Source organism: Nannospalax galili, unplaced genomic scaffold (genome assembly GCF_000622305.1).
Source record: "Nannospalax galili isolate Female #2095 unplaced genomic scaffold, S.galili_v1.0 scaffold212, whole genome shotgun sequence".
NCBI classification, from domain to species: domain Eukaryota; kingdom Metazoa; phylum Chordata; class Mammalia; order Rodentia; family Spalacidae; genus Nannospalax; species Nannospalax galili.
In genome coordinates this window covers 1,606,765-1,620,850 of record NW_008333884.1, presented here as the reverse complement: position 1 = coordinate 1,620,850, position 14,086 = coordinate 1,606,765, and the positions used below count along the sequence as shown (strand labels likewise).

At 38.2% G+C, this 14,086-nt stretch overlaps 1 protein-coding gene across 1 annotated transcript in view; it reads right to left on the bottom strand.

Moving 5' to 3' along the window:
* Nucleotides 1–1,688: 1,688 nt before the first annotated feature.
* Nucleotides 1,689–14,086, bottom strand: part of Cpd (carboxypeptidase D) — a 79,155-nt gene continuing 66,757 nt past the window's right edge. Inside the window, exons 14-21 of the mRNA XM_008828738.3 lie at nt 12,812–12,947; nt 11,325–11,456; nt 10,849–10,944; nt 10,676–10,740; nt 10,009–10,140; nt 8,123–8,308; nt 7,740–7,839; nt 1,689–5,628 (exon numbers count right to left, since the gene is read on the bottom strand). Of these exons, the coding sequence (XP_008826960.1) occupies nt 5,402–5,628; nt 7,740–7,839; nt 8,123–8,308; nt 10,009–10,140; nt 10,676–10,740; nt 10,849–10,944; nt 11,325–11,456; nt 12,812–12,947 (1,074 nt within the window). The 3' untranslated portion in view covers nt 1,689–5,401. The remainder of the gene's footprint in view (nt 5,629–7,739; nt 7,840–8,122; nt 8,309–10,008; nt 10,141–10,675; nt 10,741–10,848; nt 10,945–11,324; nt 11,457–12,811; nt 12,948–14,086) is intronic.

The following is a 14,086-nucleotide window of genomic DNA, read 5'->3' as shown; positions in this document are numbered from 1 at the left end:
TAAGTTCTGGGTAATAGTTAATGGCGTATTTACTTGACGTTTGCAATGAATGATATAGACTCAGTTGCATTTGAACTGCAAGTGAGAATGAGGGGTGGAGAACTCCATGCTGACATTTACTCATGACAGCACTCTATTAGCAGTGACTACCATATTTATTCTGCTGGTAACAGCTCCTAAAAAAATCTAAAAACTGAACACAATCAGTACTGTTTATGAAACCAACCAAAAGGGTTATTGATTCAGGTATGAGAAAATTGGTAAAGCTCAGGAAAAGTTTCAAAGTTTGAGAAAAAAAAAGAATTGTTATCACTGTCCAGACTTTCTCTAACGTTAAATAAGGCTTTACCAAAGAAGTATAAATACAGTCTAATCTCATCCGAAGACAAATATGAAGCAACTACCTCTAAAAGATCTTTGTTCACACAGCTGACAAAATACTTCCAAACAGACCAGAAAACAGCAAATGAAGGATGACACTGGGTTGCTCCAGGCATTCATTTCAGGCCAAACGTCATGCTAACACCAGCTCATGTGACCCACACTATAATCCACCAAGGACAGCTCCTAGCAGATGTGTCCTGAGACTCCGAGAATGCTGTGTGTCACATACAGACGGCAGAGCCGAGAATCCATCACAGCCTGGTCCACACTGAAAGCTCCTGAGACTTCCTTACAAGACTTTCTTCTAGGATAAACCAAACACTACTGAAGCACAACTTATTTCCACTTCTATTCCTCTAGTTTGGCCTAAGATTCCTTATCAACACAGCCCATGTTTCTTACATATATTGCTTTCCCAATCAATCCCTGTTAGAGTAGCACTATTGAACAAACTGTTGTTAAATGACAAGAGGCACTGAATTCATCATCACTGCCTAAAAGGGCTAGGACATGTTAGTCCAGTGGTTTTATCTAGAACAAGGACCAACATTTTAACACATTTAAAATAGGTACATAAGCTAGCACACTGAATAGGTGGGAAGTAGGCACAGTGTTAGAATACAGGGTTGCTGCTCTCTGGTGTGATTGTGGAAATGACTGGACATAAATTATTCTAGATGAGCTACAGAGAAGGACTGTGACTGCTACACTTCACTGTCCCTTCTGAAGAGGTGACTTCCTGTTTCTAATGTTCATTTTATTTCTTTTTTTTTTTTTTTCTGGTCTTTTTGAGACAGGGTCTCCTTGTAGCCCCAGCCAGCCTGGAACCATGTAGACCAGGCTGGCATTGAACTCACAGAGATCTGCCTGCCTCTTCCTCCTGAGTTCTGGGCTTAGAGACGTGCGCCACCACGCCCGGCTCATCTTATTTTCTACTTAAGTTAGGTAGAAAAACTAAACTTACAACTTTCAAATTAAACCAATAACTTTCCTTGCTCTATTGTTTTTGGAAAAAGATTATGAAACAAAACACAAAGACAAACATCATAAAATAACTTTTTTTTTTTTTTTCGTCTTTTTGAGACAGGGTCTTCCTGTAGCCCCAGCTGTCCTGGAACTCACTATGTAGACCAGGCTGGCCTTGAACTCCCAAAGATCTGCCTGCCTCTGCCTCCCAAGTGCTGGGACTACAGGTGTGCGCCACCACGCCTGGCATAAAATAACTTTTATACAGGATTAGATCTGTTTACATATAAAAAACAAAAGACCTCATTACAGTTAGATTTCACATAAATTACACAGAGTAGCTTTTTAAAACTACTATTTAATTCTTTTAAAGTCCCCTTTAAAAATTCAGTTTGAAGGCACAGCGCATGAAATAAACAAGACTGCAGCACTCAAGATGAATGGATACTGGGCATGGCATATAAATAGAGTTCTGGAGCTGGGAGTATCATTCTGAAAAAAACAAAGAGGTGAAAAGAACATGGAAAATACCATTATGTCAGACCTACAAAAAATCTGCAGCATAGAATGTAACTAGTACACTCATGTTATGCCATTTATGACCATCATAATTGTATATACTTACATAACTTTTATCCAATTGCCTCAAAACAGTAACCTACTTTAAAATTTCATAAAATATTCTGTCAAAAATCAACCAGGACAATATTATGAAAGGCTAGTGGAAGCATTAATAAATTTTTTGCCAAAGATAGAGGAAAAGTAAGTATCAGGAGGGTTTTCTTCATGAATTAGAAATCCAAATTCAATTGACATTAATCAAAGACCCTAATCACCTCCCCAAAGACTGCTTTAGTTAAAAGTAACTCAGGAACCTATATTTATCAAAAAGTTGCTAGTCAGAAAAATCATGAAACATCAACCATTAATGGAATTTTAGTAATTAGCAATAAAACAAATATTTAGGGTGAATGCATGGCTGCTACTGTTAAAACAATTCTACCAGAGAACCACACTATGACATGTTCACAGCCAAGAAGTTTCTAATTCAGCAGGGACAAAGCCTGGCGCAAGTACACAAGACGGTACACCTATTTAGTGTGGAGAATAAAGGGAAATAAATGGAGTAGTAAGTCATGTACTGTGTAACCTGGCGCTAGCTCAGAAACACAGTAAGTTCAGACGAAAGCACTACCTTTTATTTTTCCATTCATAATTAGTTTTAAATTTAATATTCACTAATTCAGCAAATCCCATTCAGATTAAATTTACCAACGATTAACCAATCAAGCATACTGAGCCAAAATACATTGTTTCCTTTCTGGAAGCTGAGAGAGTCCCAAAGCAAATTCTCTTCAGTGAGAATTGCAAGCATTTTTCAACTGGATTGGATCCCACTACCACCCCAGAGTTCCACACCAAATACATCAAAACTTTCTAAAATGACTTGGGCTCATCTTACCAAACTCTCAGTACAAGTACATTTGCACAGGCAGACACTTTGAACATTACCTCTCAATCACTTTGCTTTCATTGAGGAGCAGAGAGGGAAGAAAGTTATAAACTGATCACCAGGACAAAACAATGCCTTGTGAATAAAGAAGGCACATCTCAGATTTGAGCAAATTTCTTAATACTGTCATAACTACTTGCCTCCATGACTCTAAAGAATGGAAAGTCTCTAGGAGAAACACTTCCAAAATGTATTCCCTGTCCCGTACGGCTTCAGTGCCTTCTGCTGTTGATGCAGCCTATGATTTGATTAGATCCACAAGTAAAGGACAGCAGGGCTGAGAACATAGTCTTAGCAGTCATGGATCTTGTACATTCACAATCATAGGTAATGGAGGCTGGGGAGGCCTTCTTTTTCCCAGCTCAATGCATTATTTAGAAGTTTATTAAACACTCAAGATTTACAGCAGAATTCAGGTTTTGTTTCAGAAAAAAATTACTAAAGGAACTATGTGTATATTCATCTCTAAAAATATTTCATACACACTTAAAAAGACATGGCCTCCAACCACTGAGATGTACTGTTAAAGACACATTTAATTCAAGAGAGCAGTAAAGGTAAAGGTATCCTTTAGTGAAGACCACTGCTAAAAAAGCAGAGGCTGTCACATGAACTTGGTTGCAATGTCCCAAGCAGGGACTTGCTCTAGGCCTTGTTGGTTTTCTGACTTTGTACTTCTAAAAATAAAGCTGAAAAACAACAATACACCACATCGTTTAGAGAACCTAAAGTATTATGTGAAGAAATGAAATCATGTATACTTCATTAACTATTAACATTCCACAAACTGTTCTGTTCATATGCCAGGATGACAGTGAGATGGCAGAATTCAGAGTTGCTAATACCAGGATTAATTCTAGAATGGCTTAACCTTAAACCACTCAACTTACCACAGGTATTTGCTAACAAGTGTCATGACCTCGTTATTTCTTTCCACTAAACAAGATCTCTATTTTATAAAGCCACTTTGGATGCATTCCTTATGAAGTGTGGCTGAAGGACCTGGGTGAGCTGAATAAACCCCTCCACATGAAGGCTTTGGGACAACTGATACATTAATGGCTATGAATGCAATTTGGAAAGATAAGAGCTAGTTTTTTTATCCCCTGATTTAGTACAAGTTCAGCAGCAACTTGGCCATTACAACATTCAAGATATTAAACCATGACATCATTGGTAAGACTCACACATACAAAAAGCTTCATTCCACTGAACAACATTAAGACAAACACAACAAAATGCAAATCTTTCAGGTCTTTGCCTGACTGGCAGTGAAGATGACACACTTTCAGTGTTCTATCACACGACAGGCAGTCCTTTAGTTGGCTTTTTTTTTTAAACAGAGGAAGCCGTATTTAAAAGCTTTGAACTGAAAATCTTAACAAAATTGCTTGGTCAAAAAAGAGACCGTCGAAGGAAACATTAGGACAAAGAACCAAATCACTTGCAGAGGCCTTTGTACATAAGACTGGTCAAGGAATTTCAGTAATAGATGCCACCACAGGGTGAAATGTGGGCTGGAGCATTAAGTGTAGACATTTTGGATTCAAATGTATTAAGACTGTGCAAGTAGGTTTCTTCCATATCTCTAGATATTTTCAGTAGAATTCAGAGTCTTAGATGCTGGATCATTTGAAAATCACACGTATACAACACAGAAAAATGCTGAAATTTAGGAAACAAGGAATAGGCATTCTTAGAATAAACAAGTGCTTCACAGATAAAAGCAGCAGCACCTGTGGGTTTTTACCTAGTTAAAAGGCAGGCAACATGAGTTTTAGCTTCTGCTAGATCTCCCTCTCACTTCCACTCAAGTAGACATTTGGAACTTTCACAACAAAGTTGGTGAGTTCTCCTTTAAGATGGGGCTATTCAGACTTTGTCAAACCTTACAAGAGAGGTAGTAAAATCCTGCTTAACAGCACAGCCCACCAGTTCTGATCCAGCCTGGAAACAGGTAGAAAGACAAATACGGAAGCCCATTTATTCATTTCCTAATGTCATATATGTTTAAAAATCATCCAACCTCCATTAAACCTGAAAAGAGAAACTCCAGCTATTTATTAACTAGAGAAGAGACCTCTTCAGTAGATTGAGAAAAATCTCAAGTTTTTAAAGCTTTGAGTCAGAATCTGACTGGTGTCCCTGCCTTAATGTTTCTAGATTCTTTTGGCCTTTAAAATAAAAACAAACTAAAGCCACTAGTAAATACCTGATGTGCAAAATATGACATCTACTAGATGGCTTTATGCTGTTACTATATAAGCTCCAAACAGCTCATCTTAAATTAAAAAGGAAAACAAAGTGGCTGTCCCATCTCTGCTGCATAAATAGAAATCAGATTTTTAGAAAAGATTAAGAGTACTTTAAGGAAGGGAAGTTCAAAACTGCCAGCAATATTCACAGAGAATATAAATTTAGCAAGTTAACTTCCCAAAGCTCTTTGAAGAAGGAATCTCTCTTCTTAATGCAGTGTCTCCCAAAAGGAGCTGTCATTTTGCTTGGTGCTTATGCTAGGAGATATGTAAAATGTAGTTTTCAATGTTTGCTAGAATACAATGTTTCTTCTTCTGTGTCTGTTTCATCCTGGAACTCATGGCTTAGGAGAGACTTCTTGGAGCCAGTTGACATCATACGAATTTCATCTTCATATTCATCATGATGTTGCCGAAGTCGATGAAAACCGTCCTTGTGTCTGTTGGACTTGATTGAGCAGACACACCAAATGATGCAAGCTGTTAGGATCAATGCTGACATGGTGGCACCTGCCCAACAAAAACCCACGTGAAGATGTTAGACTTTACTGATATGAATAAGCAGCCACCTTCAACAGCCCTTTTGGTGATATGTCATTTATTTTAATTTCATGCAATTAAAAGTAATTCTTGGTCTGTGGCAGAGTGCTTGCCTAGCAGCCAGGAAGACCTGTCAATCTCCAGAATTACAAAAATAAAAAGAAACCAATCCTTTATTATATAAGGAATACATTTTAAAAGCATGCAAAGTTGGAAAAAGATAAGCAAAACCAGCAAACAGTAACAACAACAAAAATACAACCAATACCTTTAAGTCAGGTGTGGTGGTACACGCCTATAATCCAGCACTGGGGAGGCAGAGGCAGGCTGATGTCTGTGAGTTCAAGGCCAGCCTGGTCTACATAGTGAATTCTAAGACAGCTGGGGCTACAGGGAGACCCTGTCTCAAAAAGACAAAAACAAAAACAACAAGAAGAAAATTTACTACTCAAAGATAAATTTTAATTACAATAGTGTTATTTTCCAAGATGTTTTTTGCGGGGGAAGGGGCTGCTGGTAACTGAACATGCTTGGCAAGCACTATACCACTGAGCTTTATTCCCAATGCCTTAGATCTTTCATTTTTTTACTTAAAAATTTAAATTACATTTTATTTACTTATTCATTCATTTATTTATTGTGTGTGTATGCCTGTGTGTGGTATTTAGAGGTCAGAGGAAAACCTGTAGGAGTTGGTTCTCTCCCTCCATCATGTGGGTTCCAGGGATCGAACTCAAGTCATCAGGCTTGTGTGGCAAATGCTTTTACCTTCAAAGCCATCTCACTGGTCCTTATTTTGGTATTTTAAGATGGGTTTCACTCTATCTCAGGATAGCCTGACACTTGCTTATATAGTCCAGACTGGCCTCTAACTTGCAGTGATCCTCATACCTTAGGCTCTCTTATACTTTAAATTTGTATACAAAATAACAGCCTTAGTACAAAATAATAAGTCCTAAAATGATTGAGTTCCCAACAGCTAATGGCTGGATCCTAGCTCCTGTGCTTTTGAACACTAAGTTTTCAGGCTAGAAATTTATCAGGTTAGAGTTGAGAACTCTAAACGTCCCATAATAGGCTCTATGATTATGCCATGTTCCAAAGATACTACTTTCCTCCAACTAAGATCTTCCACATACATCCTGTAAAAAAACTTGGTTATTTTACGTCAATTCCAAGATGCTCTGAAAAATGAACGAAAGTTTATTGTGTCAAATAGACACAGTAGAGTAGAATATTGATTTTTCTACATATTTTCCCTCCTAATTTTTCAGTAATTCAAATAATGGCACAAATCAACCCAGCGGGAAGGGGACACACAAAAAAACTAACATTTCCTCTTTCCTGAACCTTGAAAAACCAAAACATAAGTCTAATTCCCAGCAACTTGTATGATCTTGATAAAAGGCAAATCATAGTTTACTCTACTATATTCATTAAGAATCATTTTGTGGGGCTGAAGAGATGGCTCCAGTGGTTAAGAGCACTGGCTGCTCTTGCAGAGGACCCAGATTCAATTCTCAGCACCCACATAGCTGCTAACAACGATCAGTAACTCTAATTCCAGGGGGTCTGACACCCTCTTCTGGCCTCCACAGGCATTGAATGCTTGGGTGCATTTACATACATGCTTGCAAAAACACTCAAAAATAAAAAAATTTTTTTAAAGATCCACTTTGTGTCAGTTATAGGTCTAGGATTCAGGGCTGCAGATCAACTCTGTTTTCCAGAGCTTTTGTTTTGGTGGGCGCATTAACTATAGACAATACAATGAATAAATGTATTCTATGTATCAGTTTGTGACAATGGAAAAAGTAGGGTAGAGAAAACGACAGGGTTACCATGTTAGCTAGGGCATAAAGAAAGGCCTCTCTGTGGCATGAATTTGAGTAGAGACTTGAAAAAGGGAGGGGCAAGCCAAGAGAACACATGTGAGAACAGTGGCTCAGGAAAATCAGGTTTAGCTAAGGAGACTTCAGGGAAAAAGTGATTAGCTAGAAGTGACTGTGGAGGCTATTCACTCAAAGTGTACTGGAAGGACTGGGTTTAACTTCAAGCACTACAAATTAAAATTCCTTTACCTGACACAGTTACCACAAGCTCCCTTGGCAAACCAAATATCCGGTTATCTGTATCAAAGACTATTACCACAAAACTGGCAGCATCATGATGCACAAAGACCTGAAAGGATAAATGTAAAAATCATGAAAAAGTCACAGTATAGTGCATCCTTGCTTCAGTAAATGCTTTAGAGCCTTTTAGAGCAAATTGAGAAGGTGATTCATTGTCATCTAAACTACACAAAATGCTATAAAAAATATTCTTAGGAAACAAAATGATAGTAGGATACCATAATCAGGAAGTGGGCATACTTTTATTTTTAAGTTTTCTAGAAAGAGTTTCAAGATAAGATATAAGTATTACTTAGAATAAGCAGTGACATAATCCTACTTGCATTTTATACCTGTGAATGTTGCTGCTGGTACCCATCAGCAATGGCATTGATGTTATGGACACCAGGAGCTAACAGCACATGGAAATAACCTCCCTCTTTTGTGTGTACTTTTATTTCTTCATTGAGTACAATGACTGCTTTAGAGATTGGTTTACCAGTCTTATCTTTGACAAATCCATGGACTCCTTTGTGAACCTGAAAAAAAATGTTAAAAGTATCATTTTAGGGGCTGGGGAGATGGCTCAGCAGTTAAGAGCACTGACTGCTCTTGCAGAGGACCTGGGTTCAATTCCTGGCACCCACATGGCGGCTACGAACCGTCCTTAACTCCAGTTCCAGGGGAACCCAAAGCCCTCTTCTGACCTCTGTGGCACTGTATGATATGGGTGCACTCACATACATGCAGGCAATACGCTCATACAGACAAAATAAAATATTAAATATATATATATAAATTTATGTTTTCATAACATCAGCAGATGTTTTAGAGGCAATATCAGCAGATGTTTTAGAGGCAATAGTCTAAGGCTTGACCAAAACCAACCAAACATACACACCCTATACAAAACAAAACAAAACAGAACAGAACAGAACAGAACAGAACAAAACAAAAAGCCTTGTAGCCTCTGGTGGTAGCATATGACCACAATCCCAGCTAGAGTTCAAGGCCACCCTCATCAAGTTAGCAAACCCTGTCTTAAAAACTAAAAAAAAAAAAAAAATTAAAAAGAGGGCTTCCAACTTCAGAGAGAATTAGGGGATGCAGAGATGGCTCAGTGGTTAAGAGCACTGGCTGCTGCTGAAGACCCAGGTTTGGTTCCCAAAACCTACATGGTGGTTCATAACAGTCTGTAACTCCAGTTCCAGGGGGCCTGACACCCTCTTTTGGCCTCCGAAAGCACCAGGCATGCACATGGTGCATATACATACATGCAGGTAAGCACTCATACATAAAATAAAATAAATCCCTTTTAAAAAAGAAAGAAATAAGTAGGGGGATAGTGGGTATATTTTAGCTCAGTGGTAGAGTGCTTACCTAGCATGCAAAAGGCCCTGGGTTCATCCCCAGTACTGTAAAAAACAAAACAAAACAAAACAAAAATGACCCTGTCAGCCTGGCTTATTCTTTTTCCTCACTGACCCTGACCACATTTGCTAGTCATTCAGTGCTTTAGAGTCAGAGCTGGAGAGCTCTGTATGATGAACGTCTAAAGCATTACACCCAGTATTCCAATGCTCTGAGGGATTTCCTTCCCAGAATACTAGCTCCATAACTGTGTATTCTTCAGATTGAAGAACACACAGCCTCTCTCATATATAGCAAATTCACAAAATGTGAATTTGAATACATGGCATCTATTTTGGCAACAAAATATGAACAAAATTCAGGCTTGGGAGATGGCTCCATGGATAAAATGCTTTCCATACAAGTGTGAGGGCTGGAATTTGGATTCCTAGCCAGTAAAGACCAGGTGGGTGTTGCAGTCCACCGGTAATCCGGTTGTAGTCCAGTGTTCAGGAGGTGGAAACCAGGAGATCCCTAGGCCAAGTTGGCTAGCTAGACTAGCCAAATCAGCGAGAGACTCTGCCTGACTCAGTAAATACAGTGGAGAGTGATCAAGGAAGATGTCTGAGGTCAACCTCTTGCCTCCACATGCATATGTACATATTTGTATGCCTACCCATATACTTGAACATAATGCGTGCGCGCACACACACACAGAGACACATGCAAAGAACAAAATTATTCTTTGTATGTATTTGAAAGGCAATGTTTTAATAAGGGTTTTCACTGAATGTACGCCTATGATAGAGCCTAACATTCAGGAGGCCCTGGGTTTGATCTTCAGTAAGGGGGTGGGGGCAGGAGGGGCACAAACTCAAAACAAACTTACCTCCACCAACATGCTAAAGAGAGACCTTTTATTTTCTGCCCACAAGGTGGGGAGTTGTGCTGCACTAGGAAAGTAGCAGCAGCTTGTGTACACTGTGATTTCTGGGCAATGACCGTAAGTGACACTATAATCCTGGAATATAAAGTTCAAAATCAAATTCAGGAAAATGAATAAATACAAGAGTAAGGCTTTGGTAATAAAACAAATAAAAAATGAAATAAGAAAACCTGATTGATGTAAACAAAGCATCTGTAATGTATCTTATAGCCAATATAAATAAATCACCATGTATAATTTGAAGAACATAGGCAACCAGATAAAACGCTTCCTGAAAGAAATGAAAAATACCTAGGAATATACTATGTTTATACTTAGGAAGACAATATTGTTGAAATGTATACACTACTCAAAGTGATCTACAGAGTCAACACAACCCCTTACCAAATTCCAATATCCTTTAATGCAGGGAAAGAAAAGCTAACTTCAAATTAAATTGGAATGCAAGGAAACTGAATGGCCAAAACAATCCTAAAGAACCAAGTAAATGGGCATGGTGGAGAACATCCTTAATCCCAGTACTCCAGAGGCAGGTGCCATTCAGGTTCTGTTCTTTCACTCAGTGATTGATAGTCATATTCCATTCTAATCACATTCTAGAAAACATTACCTTCATGCTGCCCAGGTGACTGTGCCATTCTGCTCCACGCATTACTCCTCCTGGAATATTCTCATCTACAAAGGCATTGTGAGATGTAGGATCAACAGGATCATAAGGCAAAACTCTTTTCCCCAAAGCAACCATAACCCAAATTAATAACGAAAGGTAGGGAAAATTCCTACCTGACTTATTTGGACAACTAGGCTGACCCATGTGCATCGATGGATGGTTATTTGCATAAAGAGATGCCAAATGCTTTAAAGTCTCTTTGTTTTCCACTACCAAGAAGAAAAATTTGAAAGTCAGTGGAGAAATTTAAAAGATTTCTGTTCAAGTTCAGTATCATGGTTTCAAGTCATCTTCTCCCCTCAAGTTTGCTGAGGAGTTAACCATAATTATATTGTTTTGTTTAGTCCCAGATAATCATACTTGGGAGCAAATATCTTCCTTACATTAAAAAAGTACTACATGTAGCTAGACCTTCAGTAGATCTCTCCTCTCTTCTCCAAGTACCTGCTTGAACTGTTCCAGTACAGTATGGACAATTTTCTAAGGTTGATTAGTTGCATACAGAATGACATAAATGTTCACCATTTAAAAGCACTTATTACACATTAACATGGAATTTCCTACCAGGCTTAAATGATATTCTGCACACCTGTCTGAACTGGTTTGTCATACGGATATGTGACCAGCACAGAACCACCATCTAAAGCAATAGAAAGGCTGAAGTCCTGTTTTAGAATCAAGTTTTCAATGATGGCTTTAGTCTCAGGTTGGGAGGCATTACCTACAAAAGAGAAAATATAAAACATCAAGTTATACTGAGCATGATGGCACACACCTTTGATCCCAGCACTCAGAAGACAAGAGGCAGGTGGATGAATCTCTATGAGATCAAGGCCAGCCTGGTCTATACAGTGAGTCCAGGCCAGCTGGGGCTACAGGGAGACCCTATCGCAAAACAAATATTCCCTATTTGAACTCAATCACAATGCTAACTCACAAAATTTGTAGACATTTTTCCCTAAGCGACCATAAGCAAGAAAGATGCATTCTAAAGAAAGGTTATTCTGAGTCCTACATACTTTGAGATAATGTGTGTACATTAGCAACACTAAATAACTGTGAGAAAATTCTTACTGGAAAAAAAAGAGAATATGGATTTATCATGCTTTTAAAAAGAACTTAGGGAATATTTCTATCTGATTTCCAGGAAGAAAATGTTTTCTGCTTCACTATTTATGAATAAAAAATTAGAAACAAACAAAATGTTCACTATTTTAATGTTAATGCTTGACTAACTCAGATTTCTAAATGTTTTCTCTGTCTTTTTGAGACAGGGTCTCCCTCCCTGTGAGCCCCAGCTGGCCTGGAACTTGCAATGAAGACCAGGCTGGCCTCAAACTCACAGAGATCTGCCTGCCTCTGATTCCCAAGTGCTGGGACTAAAGGCATGTGCTACCATGCCTGTCCAGATTCCTAAATGTTAAGGGCAAAAACTGTCTTTAATAAAAACATCACAGATCTATAAGCATTGAAAAGGAAAGACATTAATGATATTCTCAGTGAGAAGTTACAAAATGTACATACTTGATGACCCGATTTAGGTAAAGAACAGGTCACTCCAATTCAACATGCATATATATTATGTGTAAATATATATACATACAGATAAGAGAGGAGGGCCTTTGCAGCTCAATCATATTGACTGAATTTATTTTTTATTTTTATGAGTATATTGCCTGCCTATATGAGTAGGTGCACCTGTGTCATGTAATGCCCTTGGAGGTCAAAAATAGGTGCCAGATATTCTGGAACTGGAGTTCCTGATAGTTGCTGGCTGCCATGTGGGTGCTGGGAACTGAACCCAGGTCCTCTACAAGAGCAGCCAGTGTTCTTAACCACTGAGTCATTGCTCTAGCTTCCTGAATTTCTTTTTTTAAAAAAACAACAAAACTTCAATTACTTTTGCAAAGCAAAAGGACAAAAGTTCAAAATGTTTTCTGAATATCTGTAGTCATTTATATCTCACACACATACCTAGACACGCAAGTACTCCATTACTCATCTATAACACAGGGTTGATCAACCTCATAGCAAACAGAAAGAAAAAGTCTTCAATGGCTTAAAAATTAGTCCTACTTGTGAAGTCTGTATCCAGGTCTTTGCCACGGGCATTTGCTTGTCCTGTCTTTGAAGTACAGTCTTTTTCTTGTGCTCGCTCTCGTCCATCTGGATTTAGAGAAGGAACAATCACAATCCTAGTCCTGTCAATCAACTAAAACAGAAACAGAAATTAAAAGTTTATGAGCTGTATGTGGAATCAATAGGTACTTTCCTTCAAAGTCTTTATTGTTCATTTAAAAGTTAATTTTAAATGCAGAACTAATGAAATTAAAAATGTAAAATATAATTCTCACTTGCTTCAAATAAATTTTAACAAGAAAATATAACTATATAATGTTTCCTGTGAAAAAGAATAGGAGTCACAGAAGCACTGTGGGCAAGCCAAATTCAGTCTGCTGCCTGCTTTCCTGTGTATAGTTTATTGGAACAAATATTGGCCCATGCATTTACATATAACCACTTTTTCATTATAATGACAGAACTAAGTAGTTATAGGATATCTGCCCCACAAAGCCTAAATATATATTATCTGGCCAATTACAGAAAAGTGATCACTGACTTAGTAATAATGGTGAAGCTATTTTTTTGTATTAAAAATTGGAATGTATAATCTGAAAATATCAATGTCTATCCAGACAATGAAAACAGCATGTCAAAAAACATGAGAGGCTGGAGAGATGGCTCAGTGGTTAAGAGCACTTGCTGCTCGTGCAGAGGACCCAGGATCGGTTTCTAGCACACGGCAGCTGTCACCCTCTTCTGGCTTCTATGGGTCCTGTACACATACATACATTGAGGCAAAACACTTATACATGTAACATAAATAAAAATGTTTAAAAGTCAGAAAAAAAAACATGAGGTAGGCTATTTTTCTGATTATAATTTCTACTCCAGATGATCCATAAGCATTAATACCTATATATGGGACATAAACTAACTTCTGATGTACTTCATCCTACATTTATCTAATGGTGTGATGTTTAATCTTCATTGGCATTTTGACTGAATTTAGACTCACCTAAGAAACACACCTGTGGACATGTCTGTGAGGGTATTTTTAGAGAAGTTTAAGTGTGGAGGGAAGTCCTGTCCTAAATATTCATGGCACCATCCCATAGATTAGGATCCCAGACTGAATAAAAAGGAAAAAAGAAAAAGCCAGCCAGAGCACCAGCCTTCATTTCTCTGTGCTTTCTGACTGTACACTCAAAATGACCAGCTACCTCATGTTCCTGCCACCATGCCTTCCCCACCATAATGAACTGTATCCCCTCTAACCAAGAGACACAA